This window comes from Grammomys surdaster, unplaced genomic scaffold, assembly GCF_004785775.1.
Source record: "Grammomys surdaster isolate TR1022 unplaced genomic scaffold, NIH_TR_1.0 124337, whole genome shotgun sequence".
Classification (NCBI taxonomy): domain Eukaryota; kingdom Metazoa; phylum Chordata; class Mammalia; order Rodentia; family Muridae; genus Grammomys; species Grammomys surdaster.
The window spans coordinates 3,538-4,510 of NW_021619370.1; the positions used below are offsets into that span (position 1 = coordinate 3,538).

The 973-nt window shown below is 38.8% G+C and overlaps 1 protein-coding gene across 1 annotated transcript in view; it reads left to right on the forward strand.

The window, feature by feature from the left end:
* Positions 1 to 659, forward strand: part of Hykk (hydroxylysine kinase) — a 4,189-nt gene extending 3,530 nt beyond the window's left edge. Inside the window, 1 exon segment of the mRNA XM_028784564.1 lies at positions 1 to 659. This exon segment is cut by the window's left edge and continues 57 nt beyond it. Within this exon segment, the coding sequence (XP_028640397.1) occupies positions 1 to 211 (211 nt within the window). The 3' untranslated portion in view covers positions 212 to 659.
* The last annotated feature ends 314 nt before the right edge of the window (positions 660 to 973 follow it).

Consider the following 973-nt stretch of genomic DNA (forward strand, 5'->3'; position numbering starts at 1 on the left):
TCTTCTTCATCGGGAGAACTTCATCTGGAATCTGAAAAACGTTCCTCTTCTAGAGAAATACATAGGCGCCCTGAGCCAAAGTCGAAACCGGGAGATTATTGAACAGGTAATTCAGCTGTTCAAGGAAGAAGTAATGACCAAATTAAGTCATTTTCGAGAATGTGAGTATTTCCCCAATCAAAGTACGTATTTTTCTCGATCTTTACATTGATGAATTTCCCAGTGTCAGGAACACATGGAGGTACAGCTTAGATTTCTGACATTATAAGATGTTCCTGTCTGTTCCTATTGCTTCTACAAGAATTGTGTCTTTACTATTCTTAAGTTTATTGTCTTTGAAGTTAACTTTTGTCATTGTTAGGTCTGTGTAGTGCAGGCTGGTCTGGAATTGACAGAAACCCTCCTGCATCATGGTCACACACCTCTTTAAAAAATAAATAGTATAAGCCAGCATATTCCTAAACAGGAGAACTTGTGAGGGACCTAAAGATTACTGCACAATCTTTCTTCAGTTTTAGTTTTTGAGTAGAATAGAATAGATCTTCTCACCTTCTTATTCTTTTATGTAAGAGTTTTAGCTGTTGAGTGTGGAGGCAGAGGGAGGCAGATCTCTGAGTACAGGCCAGCCTGGTCTACAGGGTTAGTTAGTTCCAGGACAGCCAGGGCTACATGGAAAAACCTTGTTTCCAAAACAAAACAAAACAAAACAAAAGCAAAGCCCTGGTTGTCCTGGAACTTGCCCTGTAGACCAGGGTGGCCTAGAACTCACTGCCTGCTTCTGCCTCCTGAGTGATTGGATTAAAGGGATGCACCAGTACCACTACCACCATCACCCAGACAAACAAGAATTTTAACTACTTTTGTTCCTTTGTATTTTTTCATTTTAGAATCACCAAGTCATATGTTTAAAAAAGTCTATTGGTGCTTTGGATTTCAATTAGATTATGGATAAATTTGAAGAAAATGGTTATTA